The 18316-nt window shown below is 59.3% G+C and overlaps 2 protein-coding genes and 1 long non-coding RNA gene across 4 annotated transcripts; 2 read left to right on the forward strand and 1 right to left on the reverse strand.

Moving 5' to 3' along the window:
• Positions 1-2869: 2869 nt before the first annotated feature.
• On the reverse strand, positions 2870-3565 carry CLDN2 (claudin 2). The gene has a single exon (XM_059824546.1). It carries the CDS (start codon positions 3563-3565, stop codon positions 2870-2872), a length of 696 nt encoding a protein of 231 aa, XP_059680529.1.
• Positions 3566-8266: 4701 nt separating this feature from the next.
• LOC132318172 (uncharacterized) lies at positions 8267-13890 on the forward strand. 2 transcript variants are annotated; one of them, XR_009484294.1, is made up of 4 exons: positions 8267-8303; positions 11602-11643; positions 12316-12493; positions 13443-13890. It is a non-coding gene; the product is annotated as an uncharacterized LOC132318172 (long non-coding RNA). The 2 variants fall into 2 exon arrangements; XR_009484295.1 differs by having other exon boundaries at positions 8294-8321.
• A 1700-nt stretch (positions 13891-15590) lies between these two features.
• Positions 15591-16968, forward strand: PRRG3 (proline rich and Gla domain 3). The gene is made up of 3 exons (XM_059824258.1): positions 15591-15612; positions 15701-15861; positions 16402-16968. The coding sequence occupies exons 1-3, from the start codon at positions 15591-15593 to the stop codon at positions 16936-16938; spliced, it is 720 nt and encodes a 239-aa protein (XP_059680241.1). The 3' UTR covers positions 16939-16968.
• The last annotated feature ends 1348 nt before the right edge of the window (positions 16969-18316 follow it).

Consider the following 18316-nt stretch of genomic DNA (forward strand, 5'->3'; position numbering starts at 1 on the left):
CCTCAGCTTTTCCCACTGAGCTGGCGAGGGGCAAGAGGCAACCCGAGGGGCTGGCTTGGCTCCATCACTTGGCTCATGCTGAGCGGAGCTGGTTCCCGGGGCACTCCGGGCCCCTGTCCCCTCTGGCCCTGGGCTGGGCTGCATCCAGCCTGCCCTCAAGGACCTGGCTTATCGATAACAGGGAATGTGGCTATTGTGCGAGGCAGAGATAACCACTGCCACCGCATTTGTGCACTCAGTGTCCTTCCCTGCCCCGTCCTCCCCTCCTGCTGGTAAAGAAGTGGAAAATCCTTTTCAACCTGCCTTGCACTGTAGCCAAGTTTCACATCTTTGGGTGCGTTCAAGTTAAAGGCCAGGAAAGCTGGAGGGGAGAAACCGTCCCCTCCCTGAGTCCACCCACACTTAATGCAGGGGCTCCTCCTTGGCAGGGCTGGAGGCATGGGGGCTGGGAAAAGGCTTACCCCCTTTTCAGTGTGGTGCTCCTCAGCTCCTCTCCTGCTGTGCCGCAGCTGAAGCCAGCATGCTGCACCCATGGAATGGGGGTCTGGCATTGCACAGGTGAGAAAGAAACCTGGGGGGCTGTTGGGGATGTTGGGGCCCCTTGCAGTGCCTCTGCCCCGCACTTGCCTGTCCAAACCACAGGTATTTCTGTGCCCGAGCTCCTTGCTCTGCCTGCCTTTGCCTGTGCCGGCTGCCTCCCTCCTTCAGGGGGAAGCTGTGCAAAAGCTGACTCCTCTAAAATCTGAAATCTTCCCTTCTGTTGCTTGAATTAAAGTGTTATTAAACCCAGCAGCAATCCAACTCTGAACTGAGCATTTCAAATGCCCCTTTGTTTAATTAGCGGAGCCCCTGCCTGCAGACACAGGCAGTGCTGTCCGGCCCCACAGCCCAGGGTGGGAGGTGAGGGGCAACAATGCAGCATCCAGGAATTCCTCCTCTTCAGAGGCATGACCTCTCCTACCATTTTCTCACTTCCTCTCTGCATCAGCTGTCCAGAAACAAAACATTTACGGCTGAAGGACTTAAGTGAACTCACAGCATCTCCTGGGGGCCTGCAGCCAGCAGACTAAGCCCCTTGGATGGTTTCCATCCTCTGCACCCAGGGCTCTATTTTCCCCAGGGCAGCAATAAGTAACTCAGCTGACTCAGGGATGAGGCAGCGCTTTGTCCCTTGGCCATGGAAAAGGGGTGACTGGCCTTTGCCTTGAAAGCCACCCTGGTCCCCACCCTGAGGATGGGTCCCGGGTGGCCCCTTGCTCGGTGAGGAGGGGAGAAAGCATGACTCTCTGTTATCAGGAGCGTGTTAACCCCATGGCAAACATGATTTCACTGGTGCAAGGGTAACGGTGGTGACGTCTAAGCGGGGAACATGGTCCCCTCCTCTCTGGGACTTAATCTAAATTGCTTTATGAGGGGCCAGCAGGTAGACCAAAGCCTCCTGCTCCCTGGGGGACTGGGAGCCAGGGCAAGGGGGTACCCGGGCGGCCCTGTCCTGTGGCACTGCAGTGCAGGGATTACCTCGCCTCTGGCAGTGGGACGTCAGATGGGGCACGGTGGATAAAATATACTTGTTCCTTGGTGGGCTGGGGGGCTGGGCTGCCTGCGCCTCCTGCTGTGTCCTGGCAGGAGCCCAGCATCCCCTGGTGCCACTGGCAGCCTGTGCGAGCTGTCATGCTGCTGCTACTTTGCAGGGCACAACACGCAGTGCATCCTGCTGCTGCAGAAGGGTTGTGTGGAGCAGTCTTGGCCCCTGCATGCCTATCCGTTGCGGCTTACAGATGTCTCTCTGGTGGCGTTTTTCCTCCCAAAACAGCCCCTGCAAGGACCCTGGGGCTCAGGACCCACCTGTGAGACCCCTCTGCAGCTGTGTTGGCGTGCTCAGCCTCTGCCGTGGCCAGTGGCTGCCTCGGGTGCTCAGGACCATGTTGCCTCCTGGGTGCTGGTGCTCACAGCATCCTGGGATGGAGATGCAGTGGTGCTGGGGCTCTTCCCACTGCCTGGGGTCCTTGACGTGCCACATGCACCCGGGGGGCAGTGAATCCCCCTGTGGGCACCTGAACCCTTAGAAGAGAACGGCGGGGGGGGGGGGGCATTGCCTGCTGTAGCCCCGGGGAGACGTGCTTGCCCCCGCTGGCACCCTCACAGTGGTGGCATGTGGTGACCTCCCAGTGCGGTGCCCAGGGACAAACTGTGCAGGGGAGTGACTCCCCTCCTCCCCCAGACAGCGCTCCCACCCGCCTGGGCTCCTGGGTGGCAAAGCCACGGTGTGGGGGGGTGACAGGCCACGGGCCAGGGGCTCCCTCTGCACTATGGACCTGCTAGGCGGGCGAGTGTGACCCCCTGCCGGGGGACCTGCCGGGGCCCTTCTGTGCCAGAGGAAAGCTCAGCCACGGCCTGGCTAGAAACAGAGATTTATTGCAATATCAGTTTGCAACCAGCACTCAGCCCCCCGAGCAGCGACTCCAGGCACACGCGGACGCTGTGACCCCTCTATCATGCCTCCACAGCCAGTGGGCTGGTCCCCGGGGGCACAAGCCCACCCACCCCCATCCAGGCAGGCTTGCTGGAGCTGCGGGCTGGGGTCCCGCTCTGCTAGGGCTTGCCGGTGGGCTGGCAGCACAGAGGAGGGAACAGAAGCTGGATTCGGGGTCCTTCACTGATGTAAGCCACCAGCTGGGATCTCTGAGCAGTTGCAAGGCTCTCGGGATCCCTGGGGAGAAAGCCGGGTCAAACCCCCCAAGCTTGTGAGCGAGAGGGCTGAGCACGGGAGATGCTGCTGTGTCCTCCCCTCTTACTGCGCTCCCTCGGTGCCAGCCTGGATGCTTTAGGGAACCAGAAGAGGTGCCAGCCTGGTTCCTACCCACAGCCACTACACGTATCCTGTCAGGTTGTAGGAGTTGAGCTCACTCTTGGTCTTCTGCATCTGGCTGACGGAGGGCTGGGGGCTCTTGCCAGCCAGCAGCCGGGGCTGGTAAGTGCTCGCATAGGTGGCCGTTGGGTCCTGGGCAGGGCAGGAGGAGCAGAGGATGAAGCCGCCAATGAGGGAGAGGAGGGAGGAGATGATACCCAGGTAAAGTGCCTCCCCAAGCTCAAACTTCATGCTGTCAGGGAGGACGGGGTTGCGGAAATCCCGCAGCACCACATGGATGTTCCACACCAGCGGGATGAAGCAGAGCAGCCCCCCGAGGATGAAGACCACACCGCCTGCCACCGCCACCCGGTCCTTGCCTGGTGAGCCCTGGCTGAAGACGGTGCACCTCATGCCCACGATGGTGAGGAGGCAGGCGAGGGAGGAGACGGCACAGGAGCTCACCATCAGGGCTTGGGCTGCCTGGACATCAGCGGGCAGGTTGAGCAGGGAGCTGTAGATGTCGCACTGGGTGATGCCTGTGCTGTACGTGGCACACTCCATCCACAGCCCCTTGGTGAAGCTTACGGCCGTCACGATGCTGGAGCCGATGTAGGAGCTAGTCTTCCAGCTGGGCAGCAGTGTGGCCGTCAGCGTGCCTATGTAGCCCAGGAAGGCCACAGCGTAGCCCAGCAGCTGGAGCCCCATGGAGACCATGGTGGGGGCTGGCTGTCACCTCCCTGGGGCTCGCGGCTTCTCACCCAGCTCACCGGTGGCTCGCTCCCGCGTGCTTACCTTCCCATGGCCCTGCCGGTGGCTCCGCTCACTGCGCCGCAGCTCCACCCCACTCCTGGGGGTGCTGGTTTTGTGCAGGCACCGGCGTGTGGGTGGGAGCCAGGGGGAGGAGAGGTTACCTGCAAGAGTGGAAAGCAATCCCTCCCCAATTAACGATTGACCCAAGCCTGCGGAGGAGCGCCAACTGCCCTTTCACCTCCACTATCTCCCCAGCCAGACTTCAGAGGCAGAGCAGCGCTGCCCGGGAAGGACGCCAAAGCCCTCCCTTGCTCCGGGGCTGCGGGCAGGGATGGAGAGTCAGCTGCTGGTCGGTGTAATGTGCCCGCTGCCTGCCTGGGGGTCCCTTGTCTTCTGTGATGTCCCGAGCCAAGGAAGCCTAAAAGCTACAGCTGCACTATGTGATTTGGGACCTGCCAGAGGCGATTTCAGGTGGTGGCCCTGAGGCTCCCCCAGCCGAGGAAGGGGGATTGCACCTCATCCCCATCTGCGTGGGGCTTACCCAAGGCATCTGCAGCCACCCACCACCCACCCTGAGCTGCCGAGGCTCTGGTGGGACAAATGGGATGCACCCACCTGAGATTGAACCAGGGCTATTGGCCTTTCCGTGCCGCTGGGGACAACGATGGAGAGGGATGCATGTTACAGTGACGCCTGCATCCCCATGAGAGCCTGGAGGTCCATGGAAGGCAGAATTACCGCAGGGCAAAGCACGCTTGCAGTGCCTCTGTGATGCTTCCCTGAAGTGCCCTGGCCAAGCAGGGTGACCCATCCCTCAGTGGGGTGAGCACACTGGGGTCCAGCTCGTGCTCGCTGCCATCAGCAGGGGATTTTCTGCTGGTGCCATCTCCTGACCGCAGCCCTGGGCACAGGCGGGGGGGTTTGGCAGAGGCAGTGGAGTGAGGTGGTTTGTTTTCCTTCTGCCTTGTTTCAAAATTCCCCCTCCCATGGTGTCTTGCGAAACCGGACTGAGTCCACACCACAGCGCGCTGACACCATGGCTGGTGGCCTCTCGCCCTGGGAATGCTCCTGGCTGAGAGTGCTGCCACTGCCCAGTGCCTCCGCTCCTCTCCCCATCCCCCTGCCAGCACCTCAAATGCTTGGTACCAAAGTTTCCCAACTTTCTGTCTCCTTTCCTGTGCACTAACCAAAACCTCCCGCTCCGTCTCAGGGGTGTTCTGCAAAAGAAACACCTGGGGTGCTCGAAGTGCCAGCAAAAAGGCACAGGAGGCTCATGCCGGAGCTCTGTAGTACTTACGGAGGTGGCTGGAGACGTGGTGCGGGACTGAGGGTGGCTGCGGCTGGGGGCCACTCAGGACTGGAGGTGGCTGGTTGGGGCAGGGCGAGTGGCCGGGGCCCCAGCCCCGGGGATCAGGGGCTGTGAATTGTTTAGCTACGGCTTTGCAAAATCCACCTGCAAATCTCAGCCTGGATCAGAGGCTTATTGCAGATCAGAATTAAACCCTTTCGGCGTCGGGAAGGAGTGGGGAGCTGGGATGCCTCGTTTCGCTTGTTGTCTATTAATTATTAGGGTAGGTTTGCCTAAGTGGCTCAGGTCTGTTGGCTTGCTGTCACCTTTCTGGCCAGCCTTGGCAGCTGGCGGGTGACTGTGTGCCACCATCCATGTGTCCGCTTCGGGCTGCGTTGCCCGTGCTGGGGTTGGAGGGGCAGTGGAACACCAGCAGGTTGAACTCCCCGTGCCTGCAGGGTGAGCTCGGGCTTTTGGTTTGCGCCTCCTGGCCCTGCTTGCCCTCTGCGGGGTTTGTTGTTGTAAGACTCCTGGCCCAAATGAGGAGCAAATGGAGACGGTAATGAGCGCTGCGCTGGCCCCGTGCCCCCTCCCGCTCGCTGGCTGCCGCAGATGGAGAGGGGCAGGGAGGGCCCCTGGTGACAAATTGTGCTCAGAGCTGAGCAGGGTCCGGCTGGTGTTTGGACAAGGGTGTTTGGATGCTGATAGCAGAGCTACATTTTCTTTCCTTGTCCCAAACTGAAACCCTCCCGGGAGAGGGAGGTGACCTGTCTGCCAGCGGCACCTCACCTCGAGCGCTTGGGCAGGAGCAGCGGGGACATGGCCATTGCACTGTCTCTATCCCATGCCCATCATGCTGCCCCAGCATTCCCTGTCCCTCCCCCATGTCCCCCCTCCCTTATGCAAATGGCTACAAAGAGCACTTAATCATCCTCATTAATTGTCTCTGCCCTCCCCTGTTCCCCCCTGGGGATTTTCTCACAAATGGTGTCTAACTTTTCCCTTCTGTGTTTTGTTTTTCCACCAGATATTGCAGCCCCTCCGCCTCCTGCCTCCCCCTTACCCTCTGTTTACACAAGTGGGACAAATTTCACACCCCAGGGACTGCTGTCCCCACACCCGTAGTCCCTCGTTCCCCTGCCCTTGCCCCTTCTCTGAAGAATTTGTGAGTCACTGGCCGGGGCAGGGCTATAAAGGTGACCTCGCCAAAGGTCTGCAGCGTCAGAGGGGACACAGTTGCCTGCCACCATGGAAGATGCTGCCCGTTGCCTGCCTCCCCGTGGGCTCTGGGTGCCTGTGGCCGATGCTTGCCCAGTCCCAGGGCTGGAGCAAGGGGGAAGGTACCTGGGTGCTGTGCAGCTTGGGGGGACTGGGGAGGGTGGGGAGGACAGGAGGTGCACGGGAGGTGGGATAGGGAAGGCTCCAGCTGGATTCAGGTGAAGACTGTGTGGCTCCCTGCGCTGATGGGGACCCCTCTGATCCTGGCATAGATCTGATCCTGGGTGGGAAAGGGTGCAGAGCCCAGGGAACAATGCTGGGGGTTCCCAGGGGTGCTGGAGGGGGTGAGGTGGTATAAGTGCACCTGTATGTGCCCGGCACTGCAGTGACACACCCGGGCAGGGGCTGAGCCGGGCAGGTGAGACTGTGGGGCTGGGGGTGCGTGGCTGGGGTGGCGGGGAGCAAGGCAAGGGGGGAACGGGCCAGTGTGCGCGGCCATCGTGCTGAACCTGCTCTCCGGATCCAGCTCCCTGCCTCTCTGGAGACCTTGGCTGCCCGGAGTAGAGGAGGGAACCAGGCAGCGAAGGGAGCAGATGGACACTGTGAGTTTTGCACTACCTGCGGGGTCCCCCCCAATTTCCTGTTGGCATGGTTGGGGTCCCTGTTTGACAGAAAACCAGCCTGCTGCTACAGACTCATTCACCCCAGCACTCATTCATGGGAGCACTGGGTCCGCCTCCCCTGGTGCATCACCCCTCTGCCCCACAAGCCATGCAGCCTTGCAGGGACAGGGCCAGGCAGATCCCCCACCCCCCACCCCGGGCAGCCATGGCCAGCACAGCCGTGCTGCTGGAGCCTGAAAGGGCTGCCTGTTCCCAGCCCTGGCAGGCATTCCTCAGGGGGTTAGCGGGACGCCTGGGCATGAGCTTTGGAGAACAGAGGGGGGAGATTACACTGGCAAAAAGCCCATTGGGGGTGGGGGTGGGTGTGTGTGATGCCAGCTTCCTTTGTGTGGGCATGAGGGCCTAAACCCCAGAGCAGAGGATGGGGCAGAAACTGGCTTCAGGGCAGGCTGACTCTGCAGGGGTCTGCCAGGTCTGGGGGGCATCACCCCCACCAACAGGAGAGAAACGTCCCGGCTCTCACTGCCAGCTGGGGTCCCTGTGCGCCCCGCTGCCGCCATGCCAGGAGCAGGGGGCAGCGGGAACCCCAGGGCAGGTCCCACCTGGACTGTGTCTCCTCAGGCTTGGACTCGGGAAGTGGCGGGGGATGGCGGCCTGGACAAAACGCTGGTGTTTTTCCACCATCCAGTCAGGTATGTCCCCTGCTGCCGGGCACCCCAGCCGGGCCCGAGGGCAGTGGGCGGGTGGGGGCTCTCACCCTGGGTCTCCCCATGCAGGCTCCTCTGGCCCAAGTCCAAGTCCTTCGACTACCTGTACAGCATCGGGGAGAAGCTGCTGGAGAACTTCCCGGTGCAGGCCACCCTCTGCCTCTACGAGGACTCGGGCAGCGAGGAGGAGGAAGAGGAGGAAGAGGAGGAAGAGGAGGAGGAGGAGGAGGAGGAGGAGGCAGGGGACATGGCAGGTCCCTCGCCGCAGGCAGGCAGCCCCGGAAGGCCGGCGTGAGGGCGCGGTGCAGCAGGCGAGGGCAGGCCCGGCGGCACCAAGGAGGTGTAGGCAGATGCCTGCCCGGCAGGCAGCATGTGGGCAGACAGTGGGTACAGACCCCACCGCCCGGGGCCACCGGCCCTCAGGGGTGGCGCGGCCCGCGGCCCGGCCCCGGGCCCTCGCAGTGGCCGCGGGGCCGTGCCCGCCGCCCCCGGGCTCCGGCGGTGAGCGCGCCCGGGCCGGGCCGGCCCGGCAGCGCCGCCCGCGGCTCGCAGCGCTGCGCCGCGACGGGCAGCGGACTACGACTCCCAGCAGCCAGTGCGGCACCTCCCGGCAGCCGTAGCCCACTCTCGTTGGCCACCAGTCTCTCTGGGGTTGGGGGAGGAGCGCGTAGCCCCGCCCAGTCCCCCGCTCCGCGTTCCTATTGCAGCCGCGCGAGGAGGAAGGCGGTGCGCGCTGGCTGCGGGGGGCTCGATTGGCCGAGGGGCGGTGCCGGGGCGGGAGGAGGCGGGGAGGGGGCGGGGCCTTCCCCTCCCCGTCGGCGGGAGGGAGCGGCTGCGCGGGGCGCGAGGCGCGGGGCCGCCATGAGGTATGGGCCCGCCGTGAGGTACGGGCGGGGCGGCGCTGCTGGGGGGTACGGGGCGGGGGAGGCAGGAGCCGTGGGGAGGGTTATGGGGCGAGGGGGGCCGCGGGGCGGCAAGGCAGGGTCACGGGGCGGGGGATCAGGAGCTGTGGGGCCAGTTATGGGGAGCTGGGGCGGGGGGAAGGGGCTGGGGCGGTGGGAGTCGGGGGCTGTGGAGCTGGCAAGGGGTTTCTGGGCCTTTGGGGAAGAGAAGAGCTGCGGAGGTGGGGGGTGGCGGTGGGGCGGGGGGATGTGGCGGTGGGGCAGGGGGTGGGGCGGTGGGGTTCATCTGGGACTCGAAAGCCCCGCTCAGCTGGGCAAGGCCACATTTGGGCTGATGGGGCAGGTGAGTTGGGGGTCCCTGCTGTGGGGTGACACTAGGTGCTGAGGGCAATAGAAATAATTCGGAGCTGGGTTTGGGGAAGGCAGGGCTAGTGCTGGGATGGAGGGGCCAGGGTGGGGGCTGGCCGGGGGCAGTGTGAGGATGGGCCGTGTGGGGTCGGACGGCATCGGAAGGCTGTTTTGGGGGAGCAAGGCATCCTGGCACCCCACGGGGACCCTGCAGACCCTGGCAAGTGGAGCCGGTGCAACCTCTTCTCCTCGCTGTGGATCTTGGCACGGAAACCCCCAAATATTGCTAAGATCCTGCTGAGCGGCTGGCAGCCACGGCTACATGATGCCAGGAGAGCCGGCAGCCTCCATGCGTGCCATGGCACGTCACTGGCATCTGTGGATTCCCCCAACCTGTACCTGTGCCCCCCAGCCTGGCAAGGAGGTGCTGCCTCCCAGTGTGCCCCCACGCCAGCTTGAGGTCTGCGGGGGGCTGGCACTGCGTGCACACCATATTTTACCAGCACGATTTCCTCCTTTGGCATCGGTGACGGGAGCGGGGGTGGAGATGGGGGGAGCCCGGGGGAGACACAAATGTGCGACTGCAGCATCCTCACTCTCACGGCTGCATCCCTCGCGCCTCCTCACGGTTGCCTTAGCAACCTCCTATCGATGGGGTATTTATAGAGGAGGTGAACGCGTGTTGGGAAGCCAGAGCGGGGGACCAGCACTGGGTGGGTGTCTGCTAGGTCAGCCTCCGGCTTCAGGCTTCTCTCAGCTTGCGTGGCTGTTGCGGAGGGAGGAGGGATGCTGCTTGCCTTGGCGTCAATGCGTGCGGTGGTCCACACCTGCTCATTGGAGCTGTGGGAGGTGGTTAGGAATTTGCGTGTGGAAATAAAAATAAGTGTCTGGGATGTCTGCCTTTCTCGCAGGCATTGCTTGTGCTTGTACGCTTGTGTAGACCTGGCTTATTGTTGCACTGGAATAAACCATCTTTGAGCTCTGACACTGGGTGCATTGGCACAGATACTTGGAAAAAAGTTAAAGATAAAATTTTCCTGATGCATTAAATGTGTTGCCTGATGTATGACGTGGGTTATGGAGCTGGGGGTCCTGACAAATGTGGTCTTAATATCCTTATTTCTGCATCTCTGTTCTCCTGTCTATCAAAGGGGGAGAATGCCTGTAACAACGAGTGATACAGATGATTTGTGTGGAAACTGTGGCAAGTTTTCCATGCCATACATTCTTCTATCCTGTAGGTTTGGGTCTCTTCATAAAAACTGATGACAACAAAAGCAGGTCAGGTGGTCCCTGCTCAGAGCTGACGCAGGCTGTGGGGGAATGCAGGATCTGGGGGCCTCTCAGCTGCTCTCACATTCCCCAGGATTGCTCAGAGATGCGGGGCTGGGTGTACAGTTTCTCAAGAAAAGGCCTCCTGATGTGGGCTGTGGGGTGCAGGAGGCGGCAGACCCCTCCTGTGTAATTTTGGTGCACTGCTGCTTTCCCTTGCTCATGCTTAAACTCCAGACTGAGGTTTGCAATCTGAGTTTCGCAAACTGTTGGAAAGAAGCTGCTTTCTGCCTCTGGAGACAGCTCCAGGCTTGCTTGGCCTCTTGCCACTTTTGGTGCAGGAACCTCAGAAACCACAGGAAACCACAGGAAAACTGATGTTGGCAGGGAGAGGTGCTAGGTTTACTGAGTAGGTGGCTGTTGGTGAGGTGTGGTAGTGCCTGCTGTGGTGGTGTGCATCAGCCCTTCTGTGTGTCTGGATTTTATGTGCCTGCCTTTTATGTGAAATGAGAAAGGTGTTTCTAGCCCCACTGAACCCGTGAAGTGCCCTGTGCTGTCCCTGACCTTACTCCAGCTGAGCAGATTCAGTGCTTTTGGGATAACTCTGAATATCTGAAGTCTTGGACCTAAGATCTGCATGTGGTTTAGTTCCTGCTGTTTCTAACTGTGTTTGCTCCTTCATCCGCAATAAATCCCTGTAGGAGCTGGTTAGTCCTGTCCCCTCTGTCTCCTGACAGAGTTGTGGCTTTGCAACAGCAAGGTGTCACGCAAGGCGAGAGGAGGTGAGTTTGCCCAGGATAGTCTAGTGGGGCATCGAGCATAGGGAGAAGACAAAGCATGAAAAACCAGTGAGTGAAACTCCTCCTGATATACTCTGTTTGTGCAGGACTTTCTTTCACTCTTGTGGGGTTTTGTTTAGTTTAGTCTTGCTTTTGAAGCACAAAAGGTGCTTTTCCAGCTGGCGAGCTGTTGTCCTGGGTGTGCAGGGAGCTCTGTCACTCTTACTGCTGCCTGTAGCTTGGCCCAACAACCTTTGGGAGATGCATATCCTTTTCTTTCCTGCTGTGTAGTCAGTTTTATGGCAGTGGAGAAAACAGCATGGCCCTGTTTATTGGAGATTGTGGGTAGGAGTTGCAGAAGTGAGAACTGGCATGGCTGTGAAGTTGATTTAAAACGGGATGACTGCTTTACCTGTATCCATCAATCTCTTGTGGAAGGGAAGAGCACCAGGCTGCTCCCAGCAGCTTCTGACACGCAGGTCATCTCGTCTGCTGATGAGCTATAGGGACTCTCCATGCAGTTCTTCCCTTCCTACTTCACTTGTGTGCAGTGCTCTGGGCTTCTTGGGCAGGGCCCTGGCCCTCCCTGGGCTGGTGCAGCACAAGTATGGCAGAGACCTGCCCCAGGCTCTCAGAGAGCTGGGAATGCCCTGAGCCCCTCCAGTCCCTCCAGCCATGTGATGAATGGGGAGGCAGCATGAAAACTTGGCTCTCTGAAGAGGCACTGTTTGGCTGGGAACCATCGTGGGTCCACCAGACAGCACCCTGCTTTCTGCATGAATCTGACCCTGGGTGATGGAGGTCTTGGGCTTCAGGGGGTGGAATTTCAGCTGTCAGTGACTCTCCTGTTTTCTTTCCTGCAGGTAGGCAGGAGCCCCCTGTAGCCGAGTGAGGCAGCATGGCAAGTAAGTGTTCCGCAGTCAAGACGGAGAGGTAGCAATGGTGCTGGAGGAAAGAAGGGGGATGTTTAGCAACCACCTCTCAAGGAGGGGGTGCTTCTGCTTTTTGGGGGGTGTTATTCTCTGTGGGGAGCAGATGCCATTGGCTGTTATCCCTGGATGAGGTCTGAGGTCCTGCCTGACTTATGCTTCTCTCTTCCCTGTGCAAGGTGGGAGTCGAGAGAAGGTGCTGAAGGGCTGACCTCTCCAGGACTCCCCATATGCTGCAGCATTTCTTCATTTGTGTGATGCTTGCTGTGCAAGGCAGGCCTCCCTGAGGCTCTGTGGACTGACTGGCCCCTCTGCAGGGGTTGCTGGTCTGTGCTGACATTTAGCAACGGTGCCCCTCACGGCCCATGACTGGCATCCCACGGGCTGCCCATCCCCGGGGCCGCACTGCCTTGTAGCCTGTGTGGCTGGTGGCACTGGGGCTCTGCGTTCCCAGTGGATGGGCAGTTGCCTAACTCAGCCCTGCTGGGAGCTTGCTGTGTCTTGGCATCTGAAGGAGTACCTGGCAGATGGTGCTGCTTGGGGCCAGTGGCTAAAGCTGGGCTGAGACTGGCGAGGGTGCAGGGTGGAGGATGGCGTGTGGTCTGTAAAGAGCTGGACTCAACCCTCCCTCCTCGCTCTTCTGGGCAGCCTGTGCAGAGGCTGCATGCAGCGATGTGATGGGAGCTCAAGGAGGACGGCAATTTTGAACGGGGAGATGTAGAGCTCTGGCTGGGATCTTGGGATTTGCTCGGGGTGTTGCTGGAGCCAGCTATGAAGGTGGAGGCAGTAGCCACGCTGGGCAGGAGGAGGACCCCAGGGATGACAGGTATGCCTTCTTTCATTATCTGTGCTGTGCTAGGTGGGGGAGGGAGCAGAGATCTTCAGACAGTGTTTTTAAAAGGCAGTTTTAATCTTCTGTTAATGAGGATGGTACCCAGCTGGGTCCCTGCCTTCCTCCACTGCTGCCTTTTCTCCCTCCCAGAGCTCAGGTGCTGGCTCACCAGCACTTACCGTTTGTGGGAGGTGTCCCGTGTGGTGGCAGTGTCCCCCACCAAGCAGTCCCCTTCGTGTTGACCCTGACATGCAGGAGAGGGATGTGGTGGTCAGCATGTTCATCATCGTGCTGCACTCTCTGGCAGCGTGCAGCCCTGGCTGTTCCTCCACACACATAGCCGCGTGTCATTCTGCAGAGAAGCAGCCCCGGGGGTGTCCCCAAAAGCCGGGCAGCAGAGCTGTGGGGTAGTGGTGTGGCCAAGCCTGCCTGCCACCAGGGGCCAGCAGCACCTCAGGAAACTCATCAGGGATGCAGTGAGCCTAGCCATCGCTCCTGCTCCCCCTGCCTAAACCTCTGATCTTTCCTGAGCACCGGTTCTCCAGCTGGTGTGGGGAGACTTGGAGAGGCATAAGGGGTCAGTACTGAGGCTGCTGGGCCTTGGGAAGTCCCCTCTGCCCAGCGGTTTGGGGACAATACCTGCTCAGCTGTCTGCTCTGTGTCAGATAGGGATCCAGGCTGGAGATGAGAGTTTGCAAGGCTCTTGTTTCCTGAAGGCCATTGGTCTTCCTGCTCTGGTCCCCAGGCACGTGGGAGCTCTTTGCACTTTCTGTGTAAAAGAGAGGGGGGAGCAGTGAGTTAGTTTCTGCTCTTCTGCCATTTCTAGGTCCCTGAGGGAAATTGGATGTGGGGAAAGGCACACACCTCCATCGCAGCATGCTTTCAGTCGGGACATTGCTCATGATACCTGCCTGCCTGTGTGTCTGTTTTTATTTCCCACCAGTTCAGCACAGCAAAGCAGGGTATCTGGTATCTGCATGGATGGAAACCCCTGCCAGTGAGATCTGCAGCCAAGCTTGTTGCTCCAAGGTGTGCTGAGGAAGTTGGAAAGAGGCACAGACTCAAGTGCTGAGGGGGGAAGAGTTGATACCACAGCCTGATCAAGGCAGGAGATAAAGGAGGTGAGGTCAGACTTCTTCAGTAAAGGATGGGACATTTGCGGAATGGATGGTGTCGTCGTAAAATTTCATCTCATTCTGGAAAGGCTCAAGAGAAGGTCAGCCTGCCAACCTGCTCCCTCTGCAGCCAGGATAGCCCTCCTCAACTGCAAAAGCCAAGGCAAGCTGATCCCTGCCCTCCTGCAAGATGCCTTCTGTGCCTCTTGAAAATGCTTTTTTGGTTGTCCTTGTAAAAAAAAAAAAAAAAATGTTTGCATAATAAAGTTGATTCTGAGGGAAGGTCTCTGACTCACATCATTCATGCTGCTCTTCATTCACACCTCAGTGGCTCAGCCCTCTGCAAACTCTCTCACTGAAGCAAGCCATTAATAAATCACGGGGGGAAAATGCACCTACACAGCACAAAAAGAGCACAGTGCCTCCAAGCGTGGGATGGTGTAGCACAGTAGTAGTTGCTTATGCCATGATCTTGTCCCTGCCTTGATATTTACAAATACTCTCACAAATACCTTGCTGTATTGTTTTAGGAGCAGGATACATGGAAGGTAAAGCAGAAGGAAACCTGACAGTCTCTCTGGTAAACGGCTCCTAATGAAAGAAGTTGGTAGCTTTTCACTAACTGTTGTTTGATCTTCACTAAGCTCCTTACTGAAGGAGTATTTCTGTGTTACAGCCAAGCTGGTCTAATGGGAGACTCCAGCTGTACCTTTGCCTCCTTGTCGTGCATCTGTTGATGTTGCTGCAGCGTGAATTGGTTCATCTGGTTGATCCAATGGAAGACTGAACCTGAGGGTGAAGGAGGTAAATAGGTTTCTGCAGATCAGCCAGCTGAACCGATTCATCTTCCTCAAGGGAAGCAGCATGATTATGTGGCTTGGTGGGAGGAGATGGTGCCAGCCTGCAGCTAAGTGTGTTGAGCTGCATCATGGAAACACTCTTACGAAATGCTGCATGGGATGTTTGAATCCTGGAAGGGTCATGGTTTGTGTCGAGTTTCTGCTTTCTGGGCAATAACTCGTTTGCCTCTCCTGTGCTGCTGCAGGTTCTGGTAGGTACTTGCTCCCTGCACCCCGTGGAGGTCTCCCTCCTGCAGAATATGGGGGGAGAGGCTTTGAAAGGGCTGTGTCTCCTGCAGGCAGGAAGGTGCTGTTCCTGCTCAGTCTGGCTTCCTGACTGCATGCTCTGTGGGAAGATCTGATGTGGGCAACGTAGAGTCTCCCAGACTTTGGGAGCAGAGGAGGGTTTGTGAGGCCTCTGCACCAAAATGCAGTAGGGACGAGAATGTGATGCCATGTGAGGAGAGGTTGCTCAGGCCCTTTCAGTATCTGACTCATGACCCCCTGTGCTGTCCCCGTATGTTGGGGATGTTTGCCCTTGTTGGGCCTGGGCTTGGGAGAAGACACAGTGGTTTTTCTGGGACCTGAACAAAGTCCCTGAAGCCACCTGAGCTTGCATGATCCCACAGCATCTGGCAGCAGGGACACCAGCTTCCAGCAGTCTGCCCTCCTCCTGGGGTGCGTTGGAGGTGTGAAGCAAGAGAGGAGGCTCTGGGGTGATGCACGGGGGGAGTGTGGAATGATGCATAATGCACTCTGTGTTGTGAGTCTGTCTCAGTGCTGGCCCTGTGTCTTGGCAGAGAGGCCTGGCTCTGTCCCAGCCCTGCAGAGTCTTGCTCCCCCAGTGGGATCTCCCTTGCCCTGCAGCAAAGGGGCAGCAAGGTGAAATCCCATCAAGGGCAGGAGGTTGAAAACAAGTCTTTTTGGAGCCTTCTGGCTCTTCTTCAGCTGCCCTGTGTGGTCTGCAGCTGCCGCTTCTGTCATCTCTAGTATCTCAGCCCTGCTGGAAGGATGCTTCTTGGTGCCGTATGTCTCTGGGCACACCCCAAGAGCCCTGCACCCCTCTGGGTGTGCTCTCCCTCAGTGGGCACTCTGCTGAGCTAACTGAAGCGTAGCCCTGGGCATTTGGTATTTGGGATGCCTGTATCACCAAAATCCTGTGGGAAGCCAGATGGGAAAGCCTGGCTGGGCAGAGGCCAAGGGTGGGATTGTCCCTGCTCAGCATGTCTCTGTCTTGTCTGTTGCAGTGTTCTTGGGCGCCAGGAATGCCCACTCGGTCCTGAAGCGCTTTCCCCGAGCCAATGGCTTCCTGGAGGAGATCCGGCAGGGCACCATTGAGCGGGAGTGCATTGAAGAGGTCTGCAGCTATGAGGAGGTCAAGGAAGTGTTTGAGAACAAGGAGAAGACGGTGCGTTTGCCCTGCTGTGCTCTCCAGTGGATGTGTGAGGGCTTACGCTTTAGCAAGCTGGGGGCAGAGAAGGAAAGCACAGGGGGAACAGCCTCTCCTGTTCCCTTGGTCCTCTTCTGTCTGCAGGCAGCATGCTGTGGCCTCGCTTTCCAGCATGACTTTCCCTTCCCAGGCAATGTCCTCACCTTGGTATTACGAGGACACCCTGCCCACAGCTGCAGGTCGAGCTGGCACTCACATTGCATGTGTGGGAAATCTGTGCTGTTGTCCGCGACTCTCCAGACTGGGGTTGGTGTTAGCCAAATTTCTCCTTGCTTGGTGTGGGGGCTGTTGTCTGCTGTTGAGGGATGTTTCTATGATCTTTTGTGTTGGTTCCCACAGTGCCTCGGATGCCGGCAGCCCTGGTGAGAGTGGTGGGGGACGGCTGAAAAACTTTCTCTTTTGTGGGGCTAGGGAGGGCAGCGATTATTGCTGGTGGTGGTCAGGGACTGCTTGTCCCACCTGCAGCTTATGATGGTTGCTTCTCTGTTTCTGCCACAGATGGAGTTTTGGAAGGGCTACACCAACTCTGTCTACTCTGTCAAGGACCCTGGGCACAGCACAGAGCGCTCAGACGCTATGTACGTGGTGGTGCCCCTCTTGGGAGTAGCTCTTCTGATAGTCATCGCCCTCTTCATCATCTGGAGGTGCCAGCTTCAAAAGGCCACCCGCCACCGCCCTTCCTATGCCCAGAACCGTTACCTGGCCAGCCGAACGGGACGCAGCCTCCCCAGGGTCATGGTGTACCGGGAGCGGTCGCAAAGCCAAGGGGAAACGCAGTATCAGCGAGAAGCGAGCAACCGGGTGGCTGGAGACAGCAGAGCTGGGGGCACCCCTCAGCAAGACGGCACCCTCTATCCGCCGGAGCATTCGGTCTCCGTCCTCTCCAGACTGTCCAGTGCCACCCCTCCGCCTTCCTATGAGGAGGTGACAGGCCACCCGGAGAGCAGCAGTGGCGAAGAGACCAGCGTCTCCTACAATGACCCGCCACCTACGTATGAAGAGATCGTGGCCGCTGCCCCTGCCGTGGGCAAATAGTGGGTCTGCCTCCCTCCTGCCTCTTCACACACTCACGCTCACCCACCCATCCTCCCTTTGCTGTGCCCGGGACCCCCTTCAGCTGCCGGTTGGCACCCCATCTCACCTGTACAAGCTGGTGCCATTACACAATAGCCTTACCCTCCTAACCAAAAATAGCTGTCCCCAAGTGGGGTGAGGCTCGGCTGCAGGGATGGCTCTGGAGCCAGCCAGCTGTCTCCTGCCCCTCACTCCCCGCTCACGTAAGTGCTGTAGCAGCCAGAGCAGAGCAGCAGCTTGTTCCTGGCTCAGTGTGGGGGTCTCCCCATGGTGCATTTGATTTCCTCACTTCCCCTTCGAATAGACGTAACATTTCCCATGATTGAAACAGCCTTGCTGCCTCCCTGGGGCACTGCTCAGCCTTACCCCATGTCCTCACCGGGCCCCATTTTGCTGCTCAGGGCTCTGGTTAGGGGTTGGGGATGCGGAGGGGTGCGGTGAATTTTGGTCCATCCCCACAGTCGGTGTCCACGCTCTGTGTTTGGGGAGAAAGTGCCTCCCTTGCGTGGATTTGCTGCCAGGTGGGAATGGGGAGCCCGATCCATCCTGCGGTGCCTGTAGTGGTGTTTGCTGTCCAGAGATCAGGGAGGAGCAGTCAGGGAGCTGCTCTCTGATCTCCTAGATCCCTTTGGAATGGGGGAAAGGCTCATGGTGGTCTTGTACATGAGGTAAGTGACTTTGGAGTAGCAGGTCCTTTTCCTGATGCTCTCTGCTTTCCCCCTGTGGGGTGCCAGGCAGCTGGAGGTCTGGCTGCAGCAGAGGTGGCCAATGGGGTCATCTCTGACCTCGAGCCAAAAGTGGTGCCATAGCTTTAAGTCGTGGGGATGCTCCTCTTTCCTGGAGCATGGCCTGTCTGGTGTCTGCCCCAGAGGTGGGAGGCCAGCACAGGGAGACGGCGGATGGGCCAACTGTCCCCTCTCCTGACCCCCATCCCCTCCATCCTGCCTGGCCCCTCTCTTTGGGGCTCTTTGTCCTCCAGAGCAGGTGAAGGGGAATGCGAGACCCCACTCTCCTCCAGGCCCCTCTGGGGGGCAGAGTGCTTGGTGGCCATGGCCATGGCGTGGAGGGCCTGCCAACAGAGGTGGCTGCAGAGGTGAGGGCTGACTGATCATGCCACGACCCAGCGATGCCAGTGGGCTGGGAGCAGGGCCAAACCCTGTTGTGCCTGACCACCGGGTGGTTGTGGTGCCAGGGCAGGGCAGAGCCAGGAGCTTTGCTGTGGGACCAGCTTGTCCCCTTTTCCTGGGCAGCTGCTTTTGGGGTCCAAGCAATGGGGCTGTCCTTTGCCAGTCATGTCTGATGGGTTAAAAAGGGGGTTGTGCTCACCAACACCCCAGGA

The sequence above is a fragment of the Gavia stellata genome, chromosome 14 (assembly GCF_030936135.1).
Source record: "Gavia stellata isolate bGavSte3 chromosome 14, bGavSte3.hap2, whole genome shotgun sequence".
Classification (NCBI taxonomy): Eukaryota; Metazoa; Chordata; class Aves; order Gaviiformes; family Gaviidae; genus Gavia; species Gavia stellata.

What these genes read in the sequence shown, in the direction of transcription:
- CLDN2 (XM_059824546.1), bottom strand. Translation starts at nt 3,565, where the DNA reads ATGGTCTCCATGGGGCTCCAGCTGCTGGGCTACGCTGTGGCCTTCCTG.
- PRRG3 (XM_059824258.1), top strand. Translation starts at nt 15,591, where the DNA reads ATGCCTGTATCACCAAAATCCT. An exon ending in GCCTGTATCACCAAAATCCT is followed by an intron (nt 15,613 to 15,700) that starts GTGGGAAGCCAG and finishes TGTCTGTTGCAG; the next exon opens with TGTTCTTGGGCGCCAGGAAT. An exon ending in TTGAGAACAAGGAGAAGACG is followed by an intron (nt 15,862 to 16,401) that starts GTGCGTTTGCCC and finishes TTTCTGCCACAG; the next exon opens with ATGGAGTTTTGGAAGGGCTA.